Raw genomic sequence first — 26,237 nt, forward strand, 5'->3', positions numbered from 1 at the left:
CTATTAATCTGTGCACATCTCTCATGTACGACTGAATTATAGGCCGTTTCGCCTCCCCGTCCCATGTCCGAAATAATTTAGGGAACCAGTAGGACCATCAATACTGCAGCATTGTAAAACTAGTGATCTCTCATCTGCTGGGATTTAGAGGAAAATCCATATAGATCATATAATTCCCACAGCTGAGGGTTTGTTACAATTCTATACAGTCTAGATCATCCTCTGTGAGCTAAACGGTGGACTCCAGGCTCGTGTTCAACCTGCGCCGATACATTGTAAAAAACTATCAGGACCGCAGAGAGATTTGTCTAGACTGGATACAATTGTAACAAAACCTCAGCTGTGAGGTGTTAGGTCTGTATAGGATTTCAGCTTCTGGATGTAAACCGGAATCTTCCCGTTCACTGATGGCAAGCAGAGATGTATAACTTTATTGCATGAAACTGGAAAACCTTTCCTTGCACTCCTCCTAGAAGTGTGGCGTTGCGTTGCGTGCGCAGCTCCCTGGAGTTTTCCCGGCCGCGTCTGTCGTCCGTTTGAAGAGTTTTCTTCTTTTCCTGCTTTCTGGAAGCGTGTACAGGGGAGTGTTATTAATAACCTCGTATTAAGCCTGGATCTCAGTCTGCGCTGACATTTATGTGGGCGATTCCCTAATACTCCCCAACATACACATGTCTCTGACTCATAATCCTACAGGTGGCTTCTCCTATTCTTCCAAAACAAAAGAATGAAATGTGAATGTTTGTGACTTGCTCTAAATCTAGTGTACGGCCGCGTGTGTATAGGTGCCGGGGCTGCCAGTCTGTATATCCTGTTGGGGCATGGGCTGCGCTGGTTTGGTGTGGTTACGTCCTTCCACTAGTGGGAAACCTTAAAGATTTAGAAATGATGGCGATGTATCGGGAAAGGAAGAGGCACTCTTTGCTTTGCTTATAGCGCTACTGGGGTCCTGAGGATCCCGAAAAGGAATCCTATTAAAGATGTCATAGGTGCTTGAATATCAGATATACTGGATTATAGGACGATTATAATAATGTATATAAACTCACGTGTTACGGTAGAGAACCATCATAAAGTCCAGGGGCCCAAAATAAAGGAACGGTTTTGTTGTTTTTTATATTTTCGGGTTTGTTGCAATTCTGCTGTATTTGCATCTTTAAATTTGGAAAGCGATCACTAATATCTGTCATCTTTATCGCTAACTCTCTCATATCTCATGCAATGCAGTCAGCAGATTGCCCCTTAATACATAATAATACCAGCGGGGTGCCCCCTCAGCCGCAGAATTAAATGATAAAATTCTGTTGGCCTGCTGCCACCACTAGGGGGAGCCCAATATGCACAGATTTATACGTTGTAGTCAATGAAGTATATAAATGTGTATGTGGCAAGCTCCCCCTAGTGGCGGTTGCTGGCAGTTTTTGCGATAATCTTGTCTGCTCTCCTGGGAGATCTCCCCTATCTATAAATCTGCGCCGCAGGAATCTTTCATTGGGTTATATCCAGGGAGGGCAACCTTAAGGCCCTTTTACACTGAGCGATAATCGGGCAGACAAGTGTTCATAGAACGCTCGTTGCCGATAATTGTCCTGTGTAAACACGGCAGCGATCAGCAGATGAACAAGAAAACGCTCAATTATCTGCTGATCGTATCGTTTTAAAAAGTAAAATGTTGTCGGCAGCACATCTCCCTGTGTAAATAGGTAGACGCGCTGCCGACATAATGTATGGAGACACGTGATCGGAGTAACGACCGCTCGTCCCCATCCATAGCTCCATGTGACCGGAGCAAACGAGCGCCGATCAATGATGTCGCAATGATGTGTGGAGGGCAGTTACGGTGGGCATTATACTATGGAGGGCAGTTATGGTGGGCATTGTACTATGGAGGGCAGTTACGGTGGGCATTATACTATGGAGGGCAGTTATGGTGGGCATTGTACTATGGAGGGCAGTTACGGTGGGCATTGTACTATGGAGGGCAGTTACGGTGGGCATTATACTATGGAGGGCAGTTACGTGGGGCATTGTACTATGGAGGGCAGTTACGTGGGGCATTGTACTATGGAGGGCAGTTACGGGGGGCATTGTACTATGGAGGGCAGTTACGGGGGGCATTGTACTATGGAGGGCAGTTACGGGGGGCATTGTACTATGGAGGGCAGTTACGGTGGGCATTATACTATGGAGGGCAGTTACGGTGGGCATTATACTATGGAGGGCAGTTACGGTGGGCATTATACTATGGAGGGCAGTTACGGGGGGCATTGTACTATGGAGGGCAGTTACGGGGGGCATTGTACTATGGAGGGCAGTTACGGGGGGCATTGTACTATGGAGGGCAGTTACGGGGGGCATTGTACTATGGAGGGCAGTTACGGGGGGCATTGTACTATGGAGGGCAGTTACGGGGGGCATTGTACTATGGAGGGCAGTTACGGGGGGCATTGTACTATGGAGGGCAGTTACGGGGGGCATTGTACTATGGAGGGCAGTTACGGGGGGCATTGTACTATGGAGGGCAGTTACGGGGGGCATTGTACTATGGAGGGCAGTTACGGGGGGCATTGTACTACGGAGGGCAGTTACGGGGGGCATTATACTATGGAGGGCAGTTACGGTGGGCATTATACTATGGAGGGCAGTTACGGGGGGCATTGTACTCTGGAGGGCAGTTACGGGGGGCATTGTACTCTGGAGGGCAGTTACGGGGGGCATTGTACTATGGAGGGCAGTTACGGGGGGCATTGTACTATGGAGGGCAGTTACGGGGGGCATTGTACTATGGAGGGCAGTTACGGGGGGCATTATACTATGGAGGGCAGTTACGGTGGGCATTATACTATGGAGGGCAGTTACGGTGGGCATTATACTATGGAGGGCAGTTACGGGGGGCATTGTACTATGGAGGGCAGTTACGGGGGGCATTGTACTATGGAGGGCAGTTACGGGGGGCATTGTACTATGGAGGGCAGTTACGGGGGGCATTGTACTATGGAGGGCAGTTACGGGGGGCATTGTACTAGAGGGCAGTTACGGGGGGCATTGTACTATGGAGGGCAGTTACGGGGGGCATTGTACTATGGAGGGCAGTTACGGGGGGCATTGTACTATGGAGGGCAGTTACGGGGGGCATTGTACTATGGAGGGCAGTTACGGGGGGCATTGTACTATGGAGGGCAGTTACGGGGGGCATTGTACTATGGAGGGCAGTTACGGGGGGCATTGTACTATGGAGGGCAGTTACGGGGGGCATTGTACTATGGAGGGCAGTTACGGGGGGCATTGTACTATGGAGGGCAGTTACGGGGGGCATTACACTTTGTAAGGGCAGCTATTAGGGCAGTATAAGGTGTAGATTATATACAGCAGGCTCAGGCAATAAATATTCAATGGCGTAGCATGCAAATAGGTGGTGTGGTCTAAATAATTGTTCATTAATCGTAATTGAGGTTACATGTTGAATTAATCATGAATTTGATTTGGGTCATAATCACCCGGCCCTGTGGCGGACAATGGTTAATATGGAGCTGTACACTGACTTAGCCTATGAGCTAACAATCCGCAATGGTAAAAACTGGTTTTGGTGATAATCGTGTTTTTTGTTCTATGTACTAGTATGTTGTTGTATGTTATTGTATGGTATGTAATATATTGTAGAGTGGTAATATTTTTATTCATTACTTGAGGAATGGGTTTGGAATATGCAATTGGAATAGAAAGGGGAAAAATCTCATTAAACTAAATATAGACTGTTTTATATCCTTGCAGCGAGCAGAGCATCTGCCAAGCACGGGCAGCTGTCATGGTTTATGACGATGCCAACAAGAAATGGGTCCCGGCAGGAGGGTCGACAGGATTCAGCCGAGTGCATATTTATCATCATACAGGAAACAACACGTTCCGGGTGGTGGGCAGGAAAATTCAGGATCACCAGGTAAGCGGGAATTTTGATTCTAGAAACATAATATTTTTATTTCCCGTTGCTTATATAGCGCCGACCTATTTCACGGTGCTGTACAGAGCGTCACTATTTACATCAGTCACACTCCCCAACACTTCACAATTTATTTTCCCTGTCTCATATACACACTAGGGCCAGTTTCATTGCAAGCCGATTACCCTATCCCAGTATTTTGGGACAAAACCCATGCAAATTCGGGGAGAACATACAAACTTCATGCAGATGTTGTCCTTGGCCGGATGTGAACCCCAGTTCTGCAATGTAATGGTGCTAACCACTGAGCCACCGTGCTGCCCTATAGTATACACTTCCTGCAGGTAGGTTCAAACCAATATTTTAAAGAAGAATTCCAGGCATGTCGAAGTTCCTGAGCGTTGGGCATGTCATCACCAATAAAGTACTGTATTTATTCTCCTCTTCAGCAGTATTCTGGGTGTTTTAGAGTCCTGTTCTGACTGGAAGCTCCAGCTTCTTTTCTCATCCTGTGGGTGTGTCAGCCACCTGTCTGCCTGTCTCTAACTCCGTACAAGCTGTAATGTAATATGAACAGGATCTCTCAACTTAGAAAAATGAATGACCGAAATAAGAGGAGGAGGCTAGGTAGGTCTTGTGGGCGCTGATTCAGCTTGTCTGTGTTTTGCCCGGGATATGCCACCTGCTGACACTTTCCCATCCTGGGCAGTGATTGGCTCTGTGACTTCATTTGACACCAGTGTAGGGAAAGGTAATTACAGGGTTTCTCTTCTTTGGTCAATTTCTACTTGGAAGGGTCCCTTGACCATAAACTGATCACTGCTATGACCCCTAGCGATCGAAACCTGACCGTACCTGTTCAGTTTCTCTGCAGCGCCACCACAGGAGAAAATAAGCATTGCATAGTGCCTATTCAAACAATGGCCAAGAGATGAAGATCATGAACTCGGGACCCCCTCTAATCACTCTGAATTCTCTAATGGGGTATGTGGGTTTTGTAGACGGGACAACCCCATTAATATATGGCTGCAGTAGGGAAAAGGTGTCGTGGAGCTGCTACAAGGTAGAAGCCTTAGTGTTACTTTGAATACGGGAAGCAATAAGTGTTTACAACGTGCAGTTGGGAACACCTACAAATACTATGTAAGAGATGATTTTTATTTGGCTGGAGTTCTCCTTTAACCCCTTAATGACCGGGCCATTTTGCACGTTAATGACCAAGGATTATTTTTTGTTTTTCCACGGTCGCATTCCAAGAGTCGTAACTCTTTTTTTATTCCGTCGACATAGCCGTATAAGGGCTTGTTTTTTGCGGGACGAGTTGTATTTTGTAATTGCACCATTTTTAGATGCTTATAACATATTGATTAACTTTTATTAACTTTATTTTAGGAGAGAATTGAAAATAAGCAGCTATTCCAGCATTAATTTTCACGTTATAAATTTACGCCGTTTACTATGCAGCGTAAATAACATGTTAACTTTATTCTATGGGTCGGCACGATTACAGGGATACCAAATGTGTAAAGGTTTTATGTTTTTTCTACGTTTGCACAATAAAAACCCTTTTAGAAAAAAATTACTTGTTTTTGCATCGCCGCGTTCCAAGAGGCGTAATTTTTTTATTTTTCCGTCGATGTGGCCGTACGTGGGATTGATTTTTGCGGGACAATGTGTAGTTTTCATTAGTACTATTTTGGGGTACATAGGACTTATAGATGAACTTTTATTTTATTTTTTATGGGGGGAATGGGAGAAAAGAGAGAATTTTGCCGTTGTTTTTTGCGTTTTCTTTGGACGCCGTTCATCCGGCGGTTTAATTAATGTGTTCATTTTATTGGTCAAGTTGTTACGATCGCGGGGATACCATATATGTGTATGTGTGATTTGTTTTGACCGTTTTATTAAATAAAACCACTTTTTGGGGCAAAAAAGTAGTTTTATTTGACTTTGACTGTAATTTTTTTTATTTTTTTTTTCACAAACTTTATTTAACGGTTTTACTTTTTTTTTTTTAGTCCCACCAGGGGACTTCACTATGCGATATGCCGATCGCATATATAATGCTTTGGTATACTTCGTATACCAAAGCATTATTGCCTGTCAGTGTAAAACTGACAGGTAACCTGTTAGGTCATGCCTCTGGCATCGCCTAACAGGCAGATGCTGAAGACAGACCTGGGGGTCTTTGTTAGACCCCCGGCTGTCATGGAAACCCGACGGCGACCCGCGATTTGTTTGCGGGGGCGCCGATCGGGAGACAGAGGGAGTTCCCCCCTCTGTCAAACACATTAAATGCCGCTGTCACTGTTGACAGCGGCATTTAATGGGTTAAACTGCCGGAATCGGCGCGTGCTTCGATTCCGGCAGTTGCAGCAGGAGCCAGGCTGTGTATAACAGCCGTGCTCCTGCCGCTGATCGCGTGGGTAAACTGTCAGTACCCGCGCCATCACAGGACGGATATATCCGTCCTCCTGCGCGAACTAGCAGCTGCTGAGGACGGATATATCCGTCCTTCGGCGTTAAGGGGTTAAAGGGGTTTTTCCACCGGCATAAATCTAGGATATGCCATCGCACTGATCCGAATGTCGGGACTCTGTACAAAGGAGCAGTGGTTCTTGTAGGGACGATCGGCTTCGTTCACGTGATTGGTCAAAGGATTTAGCGGTGAATTGTCCCTTTGTAATTGACAGAACATGCTGAGAAAATGTCGTCCCATCTGTTTCATGGCGTTTACCCCGCACACACCATCAGGCAGCTCCATTATGTCTACAAAGACTCCAGGTGTGTGGAGGTTGCAGGTGTCACCGGCGGTCTCCTCTGTATGTCGAGGCGCCTGGACCTCCCTGTTACATGTAAGCACCTGTCCTGCTGGGGTGTGCTGCGGCTGCGTGACAGTGTATTTCATCAGATCAGCATGAAGGAGAATAAGACGACGCACGAGGTTTCCCACATGTTCCAGTAGGCAGAGGTTTATTAGAGAAGAGCGGCGTCCGTGAACCGTGTAGACGTGATTATGTGTGTTTTTTCAGCTGCGAGTGTGACGTGGTCAAGGTAAGTTCAAGGTTGCAGAGCGCAGAGTGGAACGTACACAGCTACAATGTAAAGCAGCGGGAGAGACCGAGACGCTTCATGTCTTCTAGTACAAGTCTTAGAAAAACACATTTTAACACATTTTTTTTTTTTTTCAATACTAAGGCTTTATTCACACAGTTTTTTGCAGGAGGAAAATTCTGCCTCAATGACGTATGGGATTTTGAGGCAGAATTTGACTTTCCTGCACGGCGTCCGCCGCGATTTTCGCCGCGTTTCTCGATCGCGCCCATTGAGTGCTACGGGCAAAAAACTCTGCGAAATACTCTTTCTCTGCCTCCCATTGATGTCAATGGGAGGTCAGAGGCGTTACCGCGCAAAGATAGGGCATGTCCCTTCTTTCTCCCGCGAGGCGGTTTTACCGCTCGCAGGAGAAAACAGCCGCGCCTCCCATTGAAATCAATGGGAGGCATTTTCGGCCGGTTTTTGACGAGTTTTGCAGAGCGGTTTCCGCGCCAAAAAGCCTGTCAAAATACTCCGTGTGAACAGGGCCTTAGAAGTTGTCTCATCATAGACATCCTCTTTAATATGAGAGCCCGCTGCAGTGGAAATGTCGTATTACATGGTGGCCATTCAGATTGCGAGAGTCACCACATTGTGTGCCACTGCGTGTTGGTCGTCAGGCTTATTTTTAAAGAGAACCTGTCACAAGGTCATACAAATTTAACTGGTCAACTGACCTGAATTGCGCTGTCTCTCGGACTCCAGCGCTGCTTTTTTTTTTTGCTTTTTTTTTTCCCTTTCCAGAGATGTGGCCTAGTGTTGTGTTGAATCGCTCTATGCTAGTTTGCTGTAGCTAGCCAATATGGCGTGAACTACCCTCAAGCTGTGAGCATCAGAGGCAGGTGCGCTAGCTCCACCCAGTTGACTAACTTCAGCAAATTAGCATATAGGGAGCCAATATAACAGTGGGCCATATCTATGGAACAAAAGAAAAATGGCGCTGGAATAAGAGGGACAGCGCAGTTCGGGTCAGTTAACCAGTTCAACTTATATGACCTAGTGACCGATCCTCTTTAACAACAAGGATAGTGCTGCAGACTACGATATTTTTGTCATCCGGCTCCTGGAAGAAGACTGAATGGCCAACCATGTAATACAAGGACGGACTGAGAGTTGCCTCCTCGAGAGCCCATTTTAAGGTGCCCATATACATTACATTGCAGTTGGCCAAATTTGCATATTTCAGCAGGGCTAGCCAATTCTCTCCGACGGCAGATTTTGGAGAGGGGGGGGGGGGGGGTTCTTTGTTCCCACAAGAGAGAAGCTGCTCCCAGAGGAGTCGGCAGCAGTTTATTCCCCTCTCCTTATTGAAATAAACATGCGTCCTTGGCAGAGCCATATGGGGGACTCAGGAGGATTATTAGCCTGTAGTGTATGGGCACCTTTACTTTACGTCTCCCACAGAGGGGGAAGGGGGACCATAGAAAATAGGAACAGGGTTTGTCTTGATATAATGACCCATTATTTAAATGTAGTGTCCTGTAACTTGAAGAACCAGAATAGCAGAGTGATTTGCCTTTTTAATCCCTCACTCGCATCTACTCGTACAAAGAAAGCAAAGCGATATTAATAATCTGATTCGCTGCAGGATTTAGCGGCTTTGTATTGGGAAATGAAGAGGGAAGTTTTTGTTTTACAGCGAGGATCATTTGCAGTTATAAAGAGGTTTATTCTGGAGATTTCCTCATTTCTTAGAACTGTCCCGTTAGACCTTATCCCTCCGTGTCCTGTGGTCTTATGGGATCATGTGAGGTTAAACTGAACCCGCTCTTCATACTATAGTGAAATATCCACAGACTGCAAACCTATACAGACCGAGTCCTGCTCTCCGCTGAGAAGTGGAAACGATTATATCCAGTCTAGTCAATCCTCTGTGAGCTAAAAACATCGTCAGCAGGTGGTTTGCTACAATGTATCAGTTTGGAGTCATGGATGCTTCCCTCACAGGTCATTGCCGAGACTTCTCAGCCGAGTAGAACATGCTACAGTATGTATGGGTTTAAAGCCCCTGGATGTAAACTGGAATGTTCCCATTTCCTGACAGCAAGCAGATATCTTGAAAACACTGAGAAATTGAAATACAAAGTCTATTGGAAAGTTGCAGAACCTTTCATTACACAATGATTAAGCTTTATAAACATTAAACTAGAAAACCTGTTTATCTCCTACATGAGCCTAGGATTGATATTGAGCTCGGACATAACGCAAGGACATGGACACCGGAAACCTCCTATCATTTGACTTCCACGTCATTTTAAGCCCCATTCCAATTCTGCTCAGGAACCACCCCAAATAAGCACTGAAATGCATATTATTATTTATTTTTTGTAACTTTGCATAAGCCACGCCCCGTTTTTGAGGAATCGGGACTGTTGACCGTTATGGTCACATCTCATCTTCAGGACTGTGGAAAATGACAATTTGTATATATGTCGGGGAGGAAATATCCACCAGGTCTGTCAGAGGGTTTGGAGCGGAGTTGCATCGGGTCCGGCGCATGTGTCTCCTCCTCTTTACCAGACCACATCCGGTCAGAAGGAGGGATCCTGAGTTGTTAGGTGGAGGCAAGTTACTTATCCGAATTTCATGATCTTGAAATAGTGATGTTCCATTATTGCAGTATCGCTAATATTCCTGTGTACCGCCGGCCCTACCTGCACCATATCCCGGCAGGGCGTGTAACATTTCACTTCTTGTCCTCCGTTTTCTTTATTCCTTTTCTCCTATTCTTGTGTATTTCAGGTGGTCATCAACTGTGCCATTCCTAAGGGGCTGAAATACAACCAAGCGACACAGACCTTCCACCAATGGCGGGACGCAAGACAAGTTTACGGGCTCAATTTTGGGAGCAAAGAAGATGCCAATGTGTTTGCAAGTGCCATGATGCATGCCCTAGAAGTGCTGAACTCACAGGATTCTGGTGAGCAATCACTTTATGTTCATTGGAGCGATTTTATTTCTGTTGTCCTAAAGACAGACCGTATAAAACTAGACCAGACAGGCGCAAACTGCGCCAAATGAATCAGAGGGGCGCCAGCTGTATAAGCATGACGCATGTTGCTGCACATGGTAGACACTTTCCTCTACCTTACGGCACCTCTTTTTTTGCGCTAAATACAAATGCAGCGTTAATAAATTTGGCGAGTTTTTAGGACTCCTGTTACGCCCCTTTTTCTAGACTCCTTTCAAAACTGTCTAGTGAGGTTTTAAAGTGTCTAAATCACATCATTTGGCGGACTGCGCAACTCCTCTTGTAGTGACACTGAGTTACATATACTGTTTTATACTCCAATCCCTTCTAAAGCTGCATTCAGACTTCTGCTAGCTGACTGGTTTATCTACATTCCACCGTTAGACCTGTGACCACATGATGATGGTTCTCGGAGCTCTCACAAGGCTCGGCGCTTTGGTAACAGAAAACATTTCTAAGGATTTTAAGGGTGAATTCACATGTTGCGGATTTTTAGCAGAAATTTCTACTGTCCCATTCATCTGAATAGAACTTGCAGTAATCCATGTGCTTGCCGCCAAAACCACCCCATTCAGATGAATGGAATGGAAATTTCTGCAACAAAATCTGCCGTGTGTGAATGCACCTTAAAGAAAACGTCACTTTTGCACACAATAATTGCAAAAATTCATGGTGAATCTTCATGAAATATTAAATGTTTTTGCAAACTGCTTTATTCATCTTTATAGTTGTGGGACTTAGTCTCTGTTCAGACAGAAAGCTAGATTCCGAATTCTGCTGATTTCCTGTTGCAAGAGAGCAGTGCATTGTGGGAACTCAGGTGATCGTCACAGCTAGATCTGATCTCTTAGGTCACATGGTGCAGGTAAACCTCAGATTACAGAATCTGCCCTGTCACTTTGGTGTGGAGGGAGAAGAAAATGTTCTATAGATCAAGATCCGTACAAGATAAGCTAAAAATTTACTTTGCAAATCCTTTTTTATTAATTTGTGTTGATTTTTACTGTGAAATATGGGCACAAGCGCCTTCTTCATGTTGCATGTGATCCGGTTTGGTGACATGAACCGTCCTGCTATGGGCACCAGTTGTGCTAAAGCAAAGCGACTCTTATTAAAAACATGACGACCCACAGGTGCTATAATATGAAGTCGTGGCGTCTGCTATCGGTCATGTGTCCTGTGCTTAGTAGGGACATAAGATGTGCAAGAATATGGAATTACTGGAGCTGAGCAATTAAAGGGTAACCAAGCTTTCCAAAAACTTCTGACATGTCAGAAGTTTTGTTGGGTGGGGTTCTGAGCACGGAGACCCCCACTGATCGCTAAAACGAAGCTGCAGAATCGCTCGGCTGAGCCGCTTTGGTTTCTGATCGGCTTTTCTAGGAAAGCCGAGCAATTGGTGTACGAGCTCACAGACCTTCTATTGAGTCCGTACACCAATTGCTCGGCTTTCCAAGAAAAGCCGATCAGTAACTAATCTGTTCACCCGAACGCTTCTGCCGCTACGCTTTGGTGATCGGTGGGGGGCTCCGTGCTCGGGCCCCCCACAAATCAATACTAAGTTCTGACATGTCAGAGGTTTTTATTAAAGTTTAGTTACACTTTAAATCTCAGGGCCATGGTACGGGTGTGTAAACAGTTAGGGTATGTTCACACGCAGTGGTTTCAGATGTAATTCGGGCGTTTTACGCCTCGAATTACGCCTGAAAAAAACGCCCCTAATACGCCTACAAACATCTGCCCGTTGCTTTCAATGGGTTTTACTATGTTCTGTTCCCACGAGCCTTTATTTTACACATCGCTGTCAAAATACGGTGCGTAAAATGACGGCTCGTCAAAAGAAGTGCATGTCACTTCTTGGGACGTTTTTGGAGGCGGTTTTCATTGACTCCATTGAAAAACAGCTCCAAAAACGGCCGTAAAAAACGCCACGAAAAATGCGAGCTGTTAAAAAGATTGTCTGAAAATCAGGAGCTGTTTTCGCCTGAAAACCGCTCCGTATTTTCAGACATGTTTGCTCACTGTGTGTGAACATACCCTTAGGCCTGTAGCTGGGTGTTCTCAGTCAGTACCATAGAGAATGAATGGAGTGTGCATGCGTGACCGCCGCTCTATTCACACGGGGCTTGTTAAAATAAAAAGAAAAGTGGTTGCAAAATGTGGACTGTCACTGCTGTGACAATTTTCACAATTTTGACATACACAAAACCGGAATCGTAAAATAAAAATATCTCCCTCATACCCGTATATCTTATGGAAGTAGACACCAGTCGCATTTTTAAAATACCATCCAGCACTTTACACTCCTGTGCGCATTCGTGCAAATTTTCATCATGTGTAATGTTGTGTAAAAGATTCATAAAACTTCATGTTTGTGGCTAAAAGTCTAACCCAAGCAAATCCCCTAGATGGAAACGCCACCTAAATATAAAAGTTGAAGACGTGCCCAGTTCAGACATGTCCCTTATGTCGACATGCAGAAAGCCGAATCACCAGAAATGAAGACCAAAAACCCCCGAGATCCCGACACCGGTGACATCTGCGTCACGTAGTCGGCAAATGATCTGATCAGGTGCAGGAGGTGCTGACATGTGCAACTGCTCCTCTTCTCACCCCTGTAGTAGGAAAGAAAGTCTTACCCTTAGGGCTTAATCAGATGAACGTGTGTGAAATCGGTACCCGTGCGGGATCCGTTTTCACAGAACCCTCATAGACTTTAGGGGATCCGTGAAAATGGACAAAAATAGGACACGTCTTATTTTTTCATGGGCCCTTCACACGGTCCGTTAAAACAACTGCCGTGTGAACAGCCCAATAGACCTACATGCGGCCGTAAGCAAAAAACGACCGTCACACAGACTATACGTTCGTCTGAATAAGCCCTTAATGTGACAATCTGAGAACACATCATCTCTCATTGGTCAGGGGGCTGATAACATGAAGAAAAGTTCTTCTATTCCATCTCTGGGTTCAGTGGAGGCTGTGTAGGTGAGAGATGACTGTGTAACAGGCTGTGATCTTTCTTCCTGCTCTCCATTGCTGCTTCTCCTTCCCTCCCCTACACAGACACAGAACCAGGGATTAAAAAGTTTCTCATCCTGCTCCCTGACTAGTGCTATACCTAGTGCAATGGTATTATTTGAAAGCTAAGATTTTGGGCTTTAATGTGATAATGACGTATTACGTAAGTCCTCGGCTGTGAAAAAGAGCTATAGCTACAGGGGTGCATGGATTGTAGTCGCTCCCAAGGGCCCCTCTTCCACAGAAGAGCATATCTGTGCTGTAAATGGTGTTGCAGATTTGTGCTTGGGGGCCCAGGAGCTTCACCCCTGGGTAAAACTTTGCCCCTCTCTCTTGCATCGGGAGAAAACTACCTAAATGTATGTCTGCCATCTCCAGACATCGCAGAGCAGGCTTCATTTACCTCCCCAGCTGTAAGCTTAGAATGTGCCGCACGTTGTTTGGTAATGCCTGACCGGACCCGTCCTCTGTTCTGAGATTCAGGGAGAATCTTAATTCCTGTACATCTTGTAGCCTAATCTTCCCCAAGCCACGCTGATGTAATCCCACCGCAGAGATGGAAGGAGACTTTGTCCAAATGATGTTTGGCACAAGGCTCTAACCAGTGAAATAATATAGCAGTGGAGGACGATGGTTCTCTCCAGTTTATGCAGTGAGGGGATTTAAGGACAAGATGAGAGAGAGGGAAATGTTAACAACCGATGTTTTATTTATTTATTTTTCTAATTGCTCGCACTTTTATGGCGCTGAGCCGGGGAAGGCTTATTTTCCATTCTTCTACTGCCCTCGTGTGGCCATTTATGGAACTGATTGGTTTCATTGGCCTATTTTTTTTTTTTATGATCTAATGTTTTTCCACCCCCTTTAACAAAGGCTAATTATCACGTTCTTGCCTTAAACGCCCCTTTTTAAGACTAAATAAATGTAACTGTTAATCTTTGCTGAGGTTTTCCTGGCCCCTTATCGATTTTGTTGCCCTTTTTGTGTTTTTTTTTTTTTTCAACTCCTTATATTGAACTGGAGAAACTGCATATTCTAGTTTAGGCAGTATTAATGTTATGTAAAGATAATGTACCTGTCCCGTGATCCCACGCCTCTTTCAATACACAATAATATTCTGATGTCCTTAGAAGCAGCTGATTGACATTGTGCTGTTTTTAATTCTTTGATCTACAAAAAGTAAAGATCCTTCTCTACTACTGACACAGCTCTACTCCACCTAGGACATATGGTGCGTGCAGATTATTGGTACCCAGTTTTATTTGTTCCCAAAGTATATTCCCATCTTTATGATATATCTTCAGGATATTTTATGAATACATGATCGGTGCCAGTCCCACCTCTGGGACCTTCACCTTTCTTCAGAATAGGGGTCTGCTGACCTCTGTTTGCTGAGTCCAGGTCGCTAAGTCTGCATAGAGTTAAAGGCGAAGTACACCTTTTGAAAACGTTTTATTTTATTTTTTTATTACTAAAACAATATTTGTGTTTTGTGTAACTTTGTCATTTTGTTTTTCTTAAAAATGTTTTTTTACTTTTTTAGATACAAATTCTGTGTATCTTGGATACATAAAAGCTGTATTGTGCGCTGAATCAGTCAGGTCAGTGGGATTGATGGGTTCGGTGACAGCGGGTCCTTCGTGTCTCTTGTTCATAATTTAGTTGTGATCGATAACGGGTGGATCCTGAGTGTCAGAGACACACAAGACCCGCTGTCACTGAACCAGTCGGTCCAGCTGACATGACGGATTTAGATTTCATTGCACGATACGATACAGCTTCTATGCATCCAGGATACGTAGACGCTGTATCTGATCTGAAAAGGTTGAAATGTTTAATAAAAACAAATTAAAAAGTTACACGAAAAACAATAAGACACTGTTTTTGTTAAGAAAAAAAAGTCTTCAAAGGTTTACACAGCCATTAAATGGAGAGGTGGTCGCACACAGCACCTGCCATTGAAATCTATTGGAGTTACTGTAAGAGACCAGTGCTGGACCACCGTATTGGTGAGGGTCCCAGAGGTGAGACCTGCACCTATAAGGCATTTATGGCATATCCTGGGGATAAACCATAGAGTCTTAAAGGCCACGTACACCCTTTTTTTTATTATTATTTTTTTGGTCCGTATGTCGGCTGCGTTTCCCGTACCGAACACACTGCAGGGAGCCGGGCTCCTAGATTCATAGTTATCTATGACGCTAGTTGTCACTGCCTCACTGCGGGACAACTGTCCTGTAATCATGTCTTTAGCACGGGACTGTAGTTCTGCGGAGATGCAGTGACACCCAGCGGCATAGATAACCATGAATCTAGGAGCCCGGCTTCCTGCAGCGTGTTCAGTCCGGGAATTGCAGCCGACATACGGACCGTATATCCCGGACCAGACACGCTCGTGTGTGCGGCTCCTTAGTTGTGATCGGTGATAACTCTATTCTGCGTGTCAGCGTCACGCTGACACTGAACTGGTCAGTCCCGCTGATCTGGCGGTTACAGGTTTTAGCACTAGATACAGCTGCTCTGTATACAGAATACAAAGCAGCTGTATCTCAAAGTAAAAGTAATTTTTAATAAAGTACAGACCGTTGCACCAAACACACTGATATACTTTTTTATTAAAAAAACAAAGGCTCTGTACACATTAGAAATCTTTTCTTTTTTTTTTAAGACTCTACAGGATATGTCATAAATGCCTCATAGATGCAGGTCCCACCTCTGGGACCCTCCCCTATTGGACATTTATGATGAGAATACCCCTTTTAATTTTGTTAAATGGACTGGATGGCGTCATTGTACCGGTCTGTGGTGGTTATTATTGTCAGTCCAACAGTTGAATAAAAGGACCAAAAAAACGCTCGATAAATCACATGGGCAGTGAATCTTTGTACATAAGAAAATCCCTTTAAACTAATCCAGAGTGGATCATGAGTGCTGGATTACCGGAGTAACGCAGGGACGGTTGGCCGATGAGGCGACGCCAGTGGTTGAGTTCCATGGGTAACCCGCAGGTAATTACAGAACGCTACCAGGGTTGATTTAGTTAACTGCAGTATATTAAAAAACTGCATCTAATTCAACCTCCCAGTATGAGCCCAGGTCCCACCATGAGGACTGTACACTGTCAGAGACAAGCAGCCAAATAAAATTTGAGTTAATGACAGTAAAGTCCTCTAATTGTCTTTCGGGTTTCCAGATCATCAGGCAGTTCTGTGTCAGACGATCGGATGGTGAAATGACTGCACATAATAATTGATTTCCGATCCATCGATGCACTTTTTATTTTAAGGATTGCCGTATCGATTTCTTGCATCCATTTAGATAAGTCATTGTCTTCTGACCTGTCTATTTGCCCGGTGCTCCGGGTTTCTTGCTCTGCTTTAAGATTCTCTGTGTATATAATAATAATAATAATGATGGCTCCGTCTGAAGGACACGAGCGCTTCTAGCTGGAGGTTAATGAATCAATAATGGCCAACTTGCAGTAATGCTTGGTAATATGCTGAAACGCTTCCTCCTTCTCGGAGAGCCCCAGGTTAACGTTATGCTTTTGGAGGAGGAGGTAGAGTACCATTAGGATTATGGATGTAGAAGCATCAATTATTCAGTGGATTTAGGGAAATGAAAACTGCAATCTGACTTCAGGCAGTCTCAACACCCTGTAAACAACAAGCTGTGGGTGCCGGGCGAGGCTCCGAAGACCCCTACTCTGCGCTCCCAGACCACGACCTGCTGAGCGTTATGAGGTGGCTGCCGGGCTGAGCTTCTGAAGACTGATAACTTGTGCCACTTTGGCCATGACCTGCTGAGCTTTGGGAGATGGGTGCAAGACTGAGCCTCTGAAACCTGATGCCCTGTGCCATTTGGACCTCCTGAGCATGGCTAGGTGGGTGCAAAGCTGAGCTTCCGAAGACTGATGCCTTGTGATACATGCCCCATGACCTGCCTGAGCTTCTGAAGACTGATGTTCTGTGCCATCTGGACTATGATCTGCTTGGCTTAACTTCTGAAGATTGATGCCCTCTAAGACGACCCCCGTAACCTGCTAACCATAGGTGGGTGCATGGTTGCCCTTCTGTTTGCTGCCCTGTGCCACCTTGGCTATGACCTGAGGAGCTTAGAGTGGTTGCAAGTCGGCGCATCTGAAGACTGATACCCTTTGCCACTTGTATATGACCTGCTGAGTTTGGGGAAGTGGATGCCAGGCAAAGCTTCTATAGATTGCTACTACTTGGGCCATAACCTGCTAAGCTTTGAGAAGTGGTTGCAAGTCTGAGCCTCTGAAGACTGGTGCCCTGGTAGATGATCAAATATAAAGAGGTGGCTGCTAGGCTGAGCTTCTGAGGACTACTGAACCTGTTCTACTTGGACCATGACCTGCTGAGGAGAGTTTCTACAATGGTCCTGTATCTGCCCTCTGATGGGCGCCATGGGGTGGCTCCGGACGCTGCCAACGATGGGATGTGGAAATACTTGTGCTGCCATAAACGAGATAACGCTCATATATTCGCCTGTAAGTATGAGCTGCTCCTCCAGGATCTGTAGTGACGGAGGAGGTGCCGAATAATTCTATGCATTGTGATGGTCATAAAACCAGTAGGGTCGTGGGTTTTGGTTAAAAAGTTTGATGTTCTTGGTGGAAGTAGATGTAAGGTTTAGTCTTGACCACAAGAGAGAACAAACTTCCTCTAAGCGTGTGTGAACCGAGACCAACTGCTTTCCCTCTGGTTTATCTGTATTGTAACTCTGCTTTCTGCTGGGGTTGCAGACAGACGTGATCCAGTAGATCTGATGGTGAGATGGATGTAGGCAGAATGCAGCATAGTCCGACTCCTTGTTTTTGGAGAATGAGGACATTTTGTTGTCCTGTATTGTAGATTTGGTATCATGAGGTGCCTAAAAGCTTGTAGAGTCCTTTACCACTTCCATGCTTCTTGTATAGGATACCTGTGAACGGGTTACGGTACAGTTAGGGTGACCTCCTCAAAGTAGGTATTTTCACATCTCCCGGTTATTTGTGAGGGTGCGGCCGTGTAACGTCTATGGTCAGAGCTGTGTACGCAGGTGTGTTAGTTGGCGCGTCTGTAACTATCGAGCCCATTCCTCTTCCTTTAGCAACAGACTAAGGCTCTGTTCACATTTGCGTTGTGGTTTCACGGAAACCACATTGCATAGCCGGAACTGTTGCATGATGGACGTCAGTGGCGCCCGACGGGCCTCATTGACTTGCAATGCATTCCGTCTAGTTCTGACAAGGTGGCCGGGGGGGGGGGTGGGGAATAGCAGGGCATGCAGCGCTGTCTTTCCTGTCAAATTTGATTGCATCTGAGATATAGGCTCCAAGCAGATGTGAACACAGTCCTTAGTCCTGCACATACAGGTGCACAGCTTTTTACAGTGTATCAGAGCTCTCGTTATGAGGCGTGCACTCAGCATTTGGATGTAAGCAAATGTTTCCATTCACTAACAGAAAGCAGGGATCTTGGAAAAAAAGGTGAAAAATTTAAACACAAAGTTTATCCGAAAGTTACAGAACATTTAAAGGGGTAGCAGATACAATCACTGATCTATGGGGTTCCAGTTATTAGGACTCTCTAAAATAAAGGCTATGCAGCAATAGTAGGGCGCAGCACACACATGTGGGGCTAGCTGAACAGGGGCTGATGGGGAGCAGAACTGTGCAGCAAGAAGGGCACAGGAGGAACAGCCCCTTTCCTCTAGTGATCGTAGGGGTCCTACTGGTCACTGACATGTAGTGATATGCTATTACTTACAGTGAATGGGAAAACCCCTTTTAAGGCTCCGTATACAACGCTGTGCCAGATATGTCGTCCGCCAGATACCACCGGTGCCCGCTGGACACCATTGACCTACCATGGGTTCCGGCGTGATGTCTAGTTTTGACGTTAAAAATAGCGCTACATGTGATTCTGTTCTTCCCGCACAATTTGCCAGCACTGTGGATAGTCTCTGAACGGAGCCTCGGACGGCAATGTGAATGTAGCCGAAGGTCCTGTTCACATCTGCATTGGTTTTTCCGTTCTGCTTCAAAATACTGGAAGTGCTGGCTTCGTTGTACGACTGACACCACCGGCGGCCGACGGAACCCACTGACATTAAGCTTCCGTCAGGGTGTCCGTGGTTTCATCGGAAACAATAGCATGCTGCGCTATTAGCCTTCGTTCACAAATGCGTTCTGACTCCATTCATGCTTTTCGTCGGGAACCCATGAACGGAATCCAAACAAACAAGCGGAAACCATTTCAATGGTGACTGATCCGGTGTAAATGGTTTCCGTTTCTCCCTGTTTTGACTAAATCCGTACCAAAGTCAACGCCACTAGTCAGTCCATCAAAACCCTTACACAACGGTGACTAACGGAAACCATTTGCACCGGATCCGTCACCATTGAAATTAATGGTGATGCAAACCGAAACCTACTTTCCTTCAGTTCGGATTCTGTTCATGGGTTCCCCTGACGAAGAGGTCCGACGGAAACCATGAACAGAGTCCTGGCGCAGATGTGAACAAAGCCTTATTTTCAGTATTTTATGCCGGATCTGCGACGTAGCCCCTTACGGAGAATCCAATGCAGATGTGTTACAATTTGTCTGCTAAGCGCGTGGAAAATCTTTTAGCTGAGGGTCCGGCTCGATCTTGCATGTCTCATGTGATGGTACCGGCTCCGGCAGTAGTTGTGTTGCCACCTTAGCTACAGCCATGTATTTTGGTGTATGTGTGAATTTTATATATATATGTATATGTACCCTACCGTTCAAAAGTTTAGGGTCACTTAGAAATTTCCTTATTTTTGAAAGAAAAGCACAGTTTTTTTCAATGAAGATAACATTACATTAATCAGAAATCCACTCTATACATTGTTAATGTGCTAAATGACTATTCTAGCTGCAAACGTCTGGTTTTTAATGCAATATCTACATAGGTGTATAGAGGCCCCTTTCCAGCAACCATCACTCCAGTGTTCTAATGGTACATTGTGTTTGCTAACTGTGTTAGAAGGCTAATGGATGATTAGAAAACACTTGAAAACCCTTGTGCAATTATGTTAGCACCGCTGTCAACAGTTTTGCTGTTTAGAGGAGCTATAAAACTGACCTTCCTTTGAGCTAGTTGAGAATCTGGAGCATTACATTTGTGGGTTCGATTAAACTCTCAAAATGGCTAGAAAAAGAGAGCTTTCATGTGAAACTCGACAGTCTATTCTTGTTCTTAGAAATTAAGGCTATTCCATGCGAGAAATTGCCAAGAAACGGAAGATTTCCTACAATGGTGTGTACTACATTCCTTCAGAGGACAGCACAAACAGGCTCTAACCAGAGTAGAAAGAGAAGTGGGAGGCCCCGCTGCACAACTGCGCAACAAGACAAGTACATTAGAGTCTCTTGTTTGAGAAATAGACGCCTCACAGGTCCTCAACTGGCAGCTTCATTAAATAGTACCGCAAACGCCAGTTTCAACGTCTACAGTGAAGAGGCGACTCCGGGATGCTGGCCTTCAGGGCAGAGTGGCAAAGAAAAAGCCATATCTGAGACTGGCTAATAAAAGGAAAAGATTAATATGGGCAAAAGCACACAGAAATTGGACAGAGGAAGATTGGAAAAAAGTTTTATGGAGAGACGAATCGAAGTTTGAGGTGTTTGGATCACACAGAAGAACATTTGTGAGACGCAGAACAACTGAAAAGATGCTGGAAGAGCGCCTGATGCCATCTGTCAAGCATGGTGGAGGTAATGTGATGGTCTGGGGTTGCTTTGGTGCTGGTAATGTGGGAGATTTGTACAAGGTAAAAGGGATTTTGAATAAGGAAGGCTATCACTCCATTTTGGAACGCCAGGCCATACCCTGTGGACAGCGCTTGATTGGAGCCAATTTCATCCTACAACAGGACAATGACCCAAAGCCACCTCCAAATGATGCAAGAACTATTTAGGGAAGAAGCCGGCAGCTGGTATTCTATCTGTAATGGAGTGGCCAGCGCAGTCACCAGATCTCAACCCCATAGAGCCGTTGTGGGAGCAGCTTGACCGTATGGTACGCAAGAAGTGCCCATCAAGCCAATCCAACTTGTGGGAGGGGCTTCTGGAAGCATGGGGTGAAATTTCTCCCGATTACCTCAGCAAATTAACAGCTAGAATGCCAAAGGTCTGCAATGCTGGAATTGCTGCAAATGGAGCATTCCAAGACCAAAGCAAAGTCTGAAGGAGAAAATTATTATTTGAAATAAAAATCATTATTTCTAACCTTGTCAATGTCTTGACTATATTTTCTAGTCATTTTGCAACTCATTTGATAAATATAAGTGTGAGTTTTCATGGAAAACACAAAATTGTCTGCGTGACCCCAAACTTTTGACTGGTAGTGTGTGTGTGTGTGTGTGTGTATGTGTGTATATATATATATATATATATATATATATATATATATATATATATATATATATATATATATATATATATATAAAATATTGTGTGTGTGTGTGTAGAAGTGGTGTCCATTGGTATGTATGGATTTTCTCTCGCTCTGATGTGTTTTTCCTTTTTTTCTTTTTATCCCCAGTGTTATTTTTAGGTGAGTGACCTCCTTGTTCTCTGTTCGCTTCTTTTAGTTGCGCCCGGAGGCGAGCGTCCGGTCCTTGTGTGCTGTCACTGCCCTGTACATGTCTAGGTCTCTGGCTGAATATACATGTTGGCTCCAGCTGTATTGTTCTTGGTTTTAGTCTGTTGCTGCACATTACCGGTGTTCTTGTTTTTGTGCCTTTTATGATGGGTCAGACAGTAGACGTGGTATCATTTTAACTTTTCCTTTAATCATTGTCTTTATTTCTCTCCCTTTCTAAGGTCCAACGTTGTCCCGGCAGAATTCTCATATACCCCAACAAGTACAGAATGGTCCGTCACAGGAAGAGCTGGACATCCAGCGGAGGTACCAAGCCGTTTTCGATAAAGAATATTTACACCTGCATGCATCTAAAATAATGAAAAAAAGTGTTTAAAAATATCCTACTGATTTTGTGTATACAGCTCCTATGCAGACCGATGTGTTACATCCTACAAACAAACCCTGTGTAGCCTAATCCTGCCGTCTTGTATTACTCTACTCCCTCTGCCTCCTCTTCTTCTGTTTGTCTGTTAGTAAGAAGAGGGGTAGAGGGAGTGCTAACACATGACTGCAGGATCCGACTACACAGCGTTTGTTTGTAGTCTGTAACCATGGAGACACATAGGTCTACATAGGACCTGTATACACAAAACAATAGGAGATTTTAACCCCTTCCCTCTTTGGCCGCTTTTGACCTTCCTGACAGAGCCTCATTTTTCAAATCTGACATGTTTCACTTTATGTGGTAATAACTCCGAGATGCTTTTACCTATCCAAGTGATTCTGAGATTGTTTTCTCGTGACACATTGGACTTTATGTTACTGGCAAAATTTGCCCGATACATTCAGTATTGTGAAAAACACCAAAATTCAGCGAAAAATTGCAAAAATTTGCATTTTTCTCAATTTAAATGTATCTGCTTGTAAGACAGGCAGTTATATCACACAAAAATGTTGCTAACTAACATCCCCCATATGTCTACTTTATGTTTGCATCGTTTTTTGAACATCATTTTATTTTTCAAGGACGTTACAAGGCTTAGAACTTTAGCAGCAATTTCTCACATTTTCAAGAAAATTTCAAAATGCTATTTTTACAGGGGCCAGTTCAGTTGTGAAGTGGGTTTGAGGTCCTTAGATATTAGAAAAACCCAATAAGTCACCCCATTTTAAAAAATGCACCCCTCAAAGTATTCAAAACAGCATTTAGAAAGTTTCTTAACCCTTTAGACATTGCGCAGGAATTAAGGCAACGTAGAGGTGAAATTTACAAAGTTCATTATTTTTTTCCAGAAATTCATTTTGAATCCATTTTTTTTGTACCACAGAATGTTTTACCCAAGAAATGCAACTCAATATTTATTGCCCAGGTTCTGCAGTTTTAGGAAATATCCCACATGTGGCTCTAGTGTGCTACTGGACTGAAGCACCGGCCTCAGAAGCAAAGGAGCACCTAGTGGATTTTGGGTCTCCTTTTTATTAGAATATATTTTAGGCACCATGTCAGCTTTGAACAGGTCTTGTGGAACTAAAACAGTGGAAACCCCCCAAAAGTGACCCCATTTGGGAAACTACACCCCTCGAGGAATTTATATAGGGGTGTAGCAAGCATTTTGACCGGCCAGTTTTTTTGCAAAAATGTTTGGAACTAGGCCATGAAAATGAAAATCTAAATTTTTTCAAATAAAATGTAGGTTTAGCTAATTTTTTTTCATTTCCACAAGGACTAAAGTAGAAAAAGCACCACAACATTTGTAGAGCAATTTCTCCCGAGTAAAACAATACCCCACATGTCGTAATAAACGGTTATTTGGACACACGGCAGGGCTTAGAATGGAAAGAGCGCCATTTGGCTCTTGGAGCTCAAATTTAGCAGGAATGGTTTGCGGAGGCCATGTCGCATTTGCAAAGCCCCCTAGGGGACAAAACAGTGGAAACCCCCAACAAGTGACCCCATTTTGGAAACTATACCCCTTGAGGAAATTATCTAGGGGTATAGTGAGCATTTTGACCCCACAGGTTTTTTGCAGAAATTTTTGGAAGTAGGCTGTGAAAATGAAAATCTACATTTTTTCAAATAAAATGTAGGTTTAGCTAATTTTTTTTCATTTCCACAAGGACTAAAGGAGAAAAAGCACCATAAAATTTGTAAAGAAATTTCTCCCGAGTAAAACAATACCCCACATGTAGTAATAAAAGGCTGTTTGGACACACGGCGAGGCTGAGAAGGGAAAGAGCGCCATTTGGCTTTTGGAACTCAAATTTAGCAGGAATGGTTTGCGGAGGCCATGTCGCATTTACAAAGCCCCTGAGGGGACAAAACAGTGGAAACCCCCAACAAGTGACCCCATTTTGGAAACTACACCCCATGAGGAAATTATCTAGGAGTACAGTGAGCAGTTTGACCCCACAGGTGTTTTACAGAACTTATTGGAAGTAGGCCGTAAAAATGAAAATCGACATTTTTTCAAAGAAAATGTAGGTTTAGGTATTTTCTTTTCATTTCCACAAGGACTGAAGGAGAAAAAGCACCATAAAATTAGTAAAGCAACTTCTCCCGAGTAAAACAATACCCCACATGAGGTCATAAACGGCTGTTTGGACACACGGTAGGGCTCAGAATGGAAGGAGCACCATTTGGATTTTGGAATGGTTTCTGGGCGCCATGTCACATTTGCTGAGCCCCTGTAGTACTAGTACAGTGGAAACACCCCAAAATTGACTCCATTTGGGAAACTGCACCCCCTGAGGAATCATCTAGGGGTATAGTGAAAATTTTGATCCCAAAGGTTTTTTGCTGAATTAAGCCATGAAAATGAAAAATAATTTTTTTTTCCAACAAGATGTCGTTTTAGATCAACATTTTTCATTTTTACAAGGAATAGAGAAGAAAAAGCACCCCAACATTTGTAAAGTAATTTCTCCCGAGTACGGTAACACCCCATATGTGGTTATAATCAGCTGTTGACATATATGGGAGCATTCAGAAGAAAAGGAGCGGTATTTATCTTTTGGAGCGTAGATTTTGCTGGAATGGTTTGCGGACGCCATGTTGCATTTGCAAAACCCCTGATGTACCAAACAAAAGTGACCCCGTTTTAGAAACTACACCCCTAAAGGCATTTATCAAGGGATGTAGTGAGAATTTAGACTCCACAGGTGTTTTTCAGAAATGAATACGCAGTGGATGGTGCAAAGTGAAAATTGCAATTTTTCCACTGATCTGCCCATTCACCACACAAGATGTTGTGCCCCTGGAGAATGTTACCCCATAAATTGTTAAGCGGGTTCTCCCGGGTATGGTAATGCCTTACTTGTGGCCATAAATTGCTGTTTGGGCACACTGTAGGGCTAAGAAGGAATAGACCGCCATTTTGAGCATGGATTTTGCTTGGTAGTTTTGTTTGAGTTTTGCTGGTATTTCCGTTTATAATGTGGTGGCATACGTAATCTGTGTGGAGTACATCAGGGTATATGTAATCTGTGCGGAGTACATCAGGGTATATGTAATCTGTGCGGAGTACATCAGAGTATATGTAATCTGTGCGGAGTACATCAGAGTATATGTAATCTGTGCGGAGAACATCAGGGTATATGTAATCTGTGCGGAGTACATCAGGGTATATGTAATCTGTGCGGAGTACATCAGAGTATATGTAATCTGTGCGGAGTACATCAGAGTATATGTAATCTGTGCGGAGAACATCAGGGTATATGTAATCTGTGCGGAGTACATCAGGGTATATGTAATATGTGAGGAGTACATCAGGGTATATGTAATCTGTGCGGAGTACATCAGGATATATGTAATATGTGCGGAGTACATCAGGGTATATGTAATCTGTGCGGAGTACATCAGGGTATATGTAATCTGTGCGGAGTACATCAGGGTATATGTAATCTGTGCGGAGAACATCAGGGTATATGTAATCTGTGCGGAGTCCATCAGGGTATATGTAATCTGTGCGGAGTACATCAGGGTATATGTAATCTGTGCGGAGTACATTAGGGTATATGTAATCTGTGCAGAGTCCATCAGGGTATATGTAATCTGTGCGGAGTACATCAGGGTATATGTAATCTGTGCGGAGTCCATCAGGGCATAATAAGAGGGTATAATAATGGGGTAAATAATACAATTATCCATAGATGTGTGTTACGATGTGAAGCGATCCGTTATGCGCAGGCCGGCGTCACACTGATAAACGGTTTTCTTTCTTATCCCCCTTCTGTAACGCTCTGCACCTTTTGGGGACTTTTTCTCCTTCGTAGTTTGGGAAATATTACTGGGAAAGTTTTGCGCTGATATAATACGGGCGCCCTCGCTTCCAGCGGATGTGCGATGTCCCTTCCCTTTCCTAGTTCCTAAATACTAGGGCCCTGGAACTGAAGGAATGTTCCCCTCCGGCCTGCACATTGAGATGGTTTTTCATCACCGCATTACTAGTGCCGTACCTTTTTTGTTTTTCAGTAGATTGAGCGGTGTGCGGGCTTGTTTTTTGCGAGACGGGCTGTAGATTTTATTGGTACCATTTTAGAACACATACGACTTTTTGATCACTTTTTATTTCATTTTTTGGTAAAGGAAATTACCAA

The 26,237-nt window shown here is 44.3% G+C and overlaps 1 protein-coding gene and 1 long non-coding RNA gene across 4 annotated transcripts in view; one reads left to right on the forward strand and one right to left on the reverse strand.

The window, feature by feature from the left end:
- Positions 1–26,237, forward strand: part of ENAH (ENAH actin regulator) — a 73,777-nt gene that overhangs the window by 22,722 nt on the left and 24,818 nt on the right. For all 3 annotated transcript variants that reach the window (XM_075863382.1, XM_075863383.1, XM_075863384.1), the window contains exons 2-4: positions 3,772–3,937; positions 9,776–9,953; positions 21,881–21,965. In XM_075863382.1, coding sequence (XP_075719497.1) covers positions 3,772–3,937; positions 9,776–9,953; positions 21,881–21,965 — 429 coding nt within the window. The remainder of the gene's footprint in view (positions 1–3,771; positions 3,938–9,775; positions 9,954–21,880; positions 21,966–26,237) is intronic.
- Positions 21,828–26,237, reverse strand: part of LOC142760283 (uncharacterized) — a 40,213-nt gene continuing 35,803 nt past the window's right edge. The window contains exon 3 of the long non-coding RNA XR_012883287.1: positions 21,828–22,009. This is a non-coding gene — a long non-coding RNA (uncharacterized LOC142760283). The remainder of the gene's footprint in view (positions 22,010–26,237) is intronic.

The sequence above is a fragment of the Rhinoderma darwinii genome, chromosome 4, assembly GCF_050947455.1.
Source record: "Rhinoderma darwinii isolate aRhiDar2 chromosome 4, aRhiDar2.hap1, whole genome shotgun sequence".
Lineage (NCBI taxonomy): Eukaryota > Metazoa > Chordata > Amphibia > Anura > Rhinodermatidae > Rhinoderma > Rhinoderma darwinii.